The following is a 3,585-nucleotide window of genomic DNA, read 5'->3' on the forward strand; positions in this document are numbered from 1 at the left end:
GCTTTTACATTATAAAGATTTAATTATAAATTTAGTAAGAATATAAAAATCAAAAATTTAATCTATTGACAATGAGTTATAACTCAAATGACATAGTCTCTCCATACTCGAGGTTGTGGGTTGAGTCTCCTATTTTTCTGTAGAAATGCTAATATAGTGTAGAAAAAAGAGTCTTTTGCCTTACCTGATTGCAGAGCATAGATGTTTTTTGTTCTTGGATTAGTGGAGGGATTTGGTGTTATAAATTGGACGTCAAAGAACAAGCCTTCAAAGAGTTCGACTGGTTTTGATTATAGCTTGGAATATTTGGAAGGAGAAGTGTCGGAGAGTACTCGAGCATGTCCAGGAGCGTTCGGAAAAAATGCTAGCAACATCGTTTAAATTGAACGATGAGTTATCTATTTTACCTTATGCATAGTATTCTAAAAATTTTTCTCTATCTACTTTTTTACCTTATTTTCTTCTTTTAATTTCACCTGTTAAATATTTGGAAATTTTCATTTTTTTTATTTTTCTGTTCCTGACTTTTAGACATTATATTTATTTTTCTAATGAATAAAATATCACTATTATCTTTTTGAAAAAAAAATTCAAGCTAAATGTTAGCTGTTATGTACTCTCAAAACTCCTAACTCAGAATCAAAGATATTGATTACTAGTGGTTGTTAGATTTTATATATATAATACTTGGTCAAAGGATAAAATAATTCAGAATTTAAAGTTTAGAGACAAAGATTGATAGATTAGTAAACATAGTAATAACTAATAACCCACCAACTTAATAATTAATAAGAAGAAGAAGAAAAAGGTGAATTTATTATCGTTGATGAGAAACTTGCTTAACCAAATAAGCAAGCAAACAAAGACTAATACACTTTTAGTTTCAACTGATGATAAGTCATAGGATATATAGCTAGCTTCAGAATATGTTCTTAATTAAGTAATTAATTACCCAAGTAAAGAATCATGATATATCAAGATGGCCACCAACCATTTGAAAAAAAGACTCTAAGAAGGGAAGAAGAAAAAGACTACTGATTATTTAACTTGTTACTGTTGTGATCTTATTCTTTCCATAAACTTGCGAATTCTTTCCAATGCAATCTTCAAAGTGTTCTCAGACATGTTTGCAAAGCAAACCCTGAACCAACCAGGCTCTAAACAATGGCAAGAAGAACCAGGTGAGATGTTCAACTTCACCTCACGAAGAATTGCATTCCATAGCTCCAATTCAGATTCTCTTGAAGTTTTATTTTCCAACAATGGACTCAGATTCATCCAACAGAACAGCCCTGCATTCCCTTTAAGGCATTCAATTCCTGCACTCTTCAATCCTTCAATGATCATCTGGTACCTCTTATTCAACCTTTCTCTATTGATCTTAATGTAGCTCTTAGTGAAGCTCTTGTTTGACAGCATTGAAGCTAAAAGATTCTGTGTTTGTGATGATATGAGTGTGAAACTCGACATTCGTCGAGCAGTGGTAACGACTTTGTCATTGTAAGAATATATTGTTCCAACACGGAATCCTGGAAGACCTAGATCTTTCGAGAGGCTATAAACAATGTGAACCCTCTCAGCAGAGTTCTTGTAGTTTCGCGACTCAAGAACTTCTGCCACGCTGACAAATTCGGACGAGGAGAACACCGAGCCGGAATAGATTTCGTCAGAGACTAGGTGGATGTTCTTCTTTGTGACAAAATCAAGAAGCAACTCTAGAACTGAACGTTGGATTGTTATGCCTAAAGGATTTGAAGGATTTGTTATCAGAATTCCTCTCACTCTATAACCCATTGATTCTGCATCTTTGTATGCTGATTCCAATGCTTGTTCTGTTATTTGGAAGTTGTTTGAACTATCACAATGGATTGGAACAATGTTTACACCAGTTCTCCATCTCAAATCTCTATCAAATCTGCAAAATTAGACCAATCAAGTTATTAATCTTAATGTCTTTCACATTGAAGTAGAATTAAAGTAAAACTTTGAAACAATTCGAATTCTTATTCTTACCCAGGGTAGTATGGGGTAGGAACAAGAAGAGCATCTCCCGGATTCGCGAGAATGAAGGTTAAGAGTTCATTGGCTGCAGTTGCACCAGCAGTGAGGACAATTCTATCAGGATCAAACTTCACTCTATTTCCTCTAATTTCTCCCATGAAGCTTGCCATTGCTGATCTGAATGATTTTAGTCCATGGTAGTCTTGGAACAATGCATTTTCTTTAAAACTTGTTCCTGATGCTCCTTTTGTCTCTCTATGTTCTTCTAGGTACTTCTCAAGTAAATCAAATGAAACCTGAAAATGTTTGTCATTATTATTAGCATATTAATTAAATCATCAAAATTACTATAATAAAAGACAGGAAAATAATTAATAAAGCTTACTTGATTTTCTGCTAGGCCCATTTGAATAACTCCTGATGGGTTAGTGAATTCATCGTAGGGATTTTCATCGTAGACTTTCCAACCAGCAAAGTAAGGAGAATCTTCACCATGTGTATTAGAGATAGCAATCTTTGAAAGCTCTACACAAGTTTGTTGATGTTGTTGTTGCTCAATCTTAAGACCCATGATTGAGTAACTTCAGAAAGTGTGTATCTTTAATCTCAGAAAGGTAAAAGCTGAAGTGGGTCGATAGGAGAGAGAAATAAGAGAGAATGTGTTGAATGAATGATGAAAACTTTATGCAAGTTTTGGGTATATATATAGCATTTGTGACTTAAGACATAAAAAAAGGGGTCACTAGTTCAACTTGGATGGCGCATTGAGAACAAACAATCAAAAGAAAAAAATATATTATATTAGATATTAATTAATTAATTGATTGATTCTGTAGTGTGAGCAAATCAGAGCGTTACTAATGTCTTTTAAGCCTTTTAACAAGAAATAATTTATCTGTTAAGACTTAAGAGACTTTGTGACAACTGTGTGGCTAATTTCTACAATCTGCATGCCATGCCAGATCCACACACAGAAAATATATAGTGGTTTGAGGCTTGATTTTTTTCATACTATTATATAGGTCCAACCTTAATTGCCATATTCACACACACATACAATGAAGATGTGTATGTTTTTATATTTGTAAAAATGTTTAAATTTTACATGTTTCTTATGAAAAAGATTTCAACTGAAAATCTTAATTGTAGTTTTAGAATATAAATGTATTTACTAATTTTAACCCTTTACATTACATGTTATCTAGATAATTTTTTATTAGCAATAATGTAAACTCAATTGTAATTAATTTTATAATATGAGTACATAAGGAGTACATAAAATATAACCACTTAATAAATATTGTTTAGGTTTTGATTTTGAAAAAAATTTAAAAAATAAGAAGATCTCTTTAAATTTTATAGGTTTTTATAAAAAAAAATTTCAACTGATAATGTTAAATGTTGCTTTAGAATAAATGTAATTACTAATTTTAATCGTTTACATTATAAGAAGGACAATAAGGCTTAAATTCAAGATATTGTTAAAAAAAATTCAAACAACTAATATGACTCCATCAACTAATCTAAGGTTATAAATTACATTGAGTAGTTAATTCACTTGTCCGTTTAAACAAATGTCAAAGA

At 31.6% G+C, this 3,585-nt stretch overlaps 1 protein-coding gene across 1 annotated transcript; it reads right to left on the reverse strand.

The window, feature by feature from the left end:
• LOC107644474 (1-aminocyclopropane-1-carboxylate synthase 7-like) lies at positions 800-2,695 on the reverse strand. The gene is made up of 3 exons (XM_016348339.2): positions 2,387-2,695; positions 2,014-2,297; positions 800-1,915 (listed from the first exon to the last, which is right to left on the reverse strand). Exons 1-3 carry the CDS (start codon positions 2,570-2,572, stop codon positions 1,051-1,053), a joined length of 1,335 nt encoding a protein of 444 aa, XP_016203825.1. The 5' UTR covers positions 2,573-2,695; the 3' UTR covers positions 800-1,050.

This window comes from Arachis ipaensis, chromosome B05 (assembly GCF_000816755.2).
Source record: "Arachis ipaensis cultivar K30076 chromosome B05, Araip1.1, whole genome shotgun sequence".
Classification (NCBI taxonomy): Eukaryota; Viridiplantae; Streptophyta; class Magnoliopsida; order Fabales; family Fabaceae; genus Arachis; species Arachis ipaensis.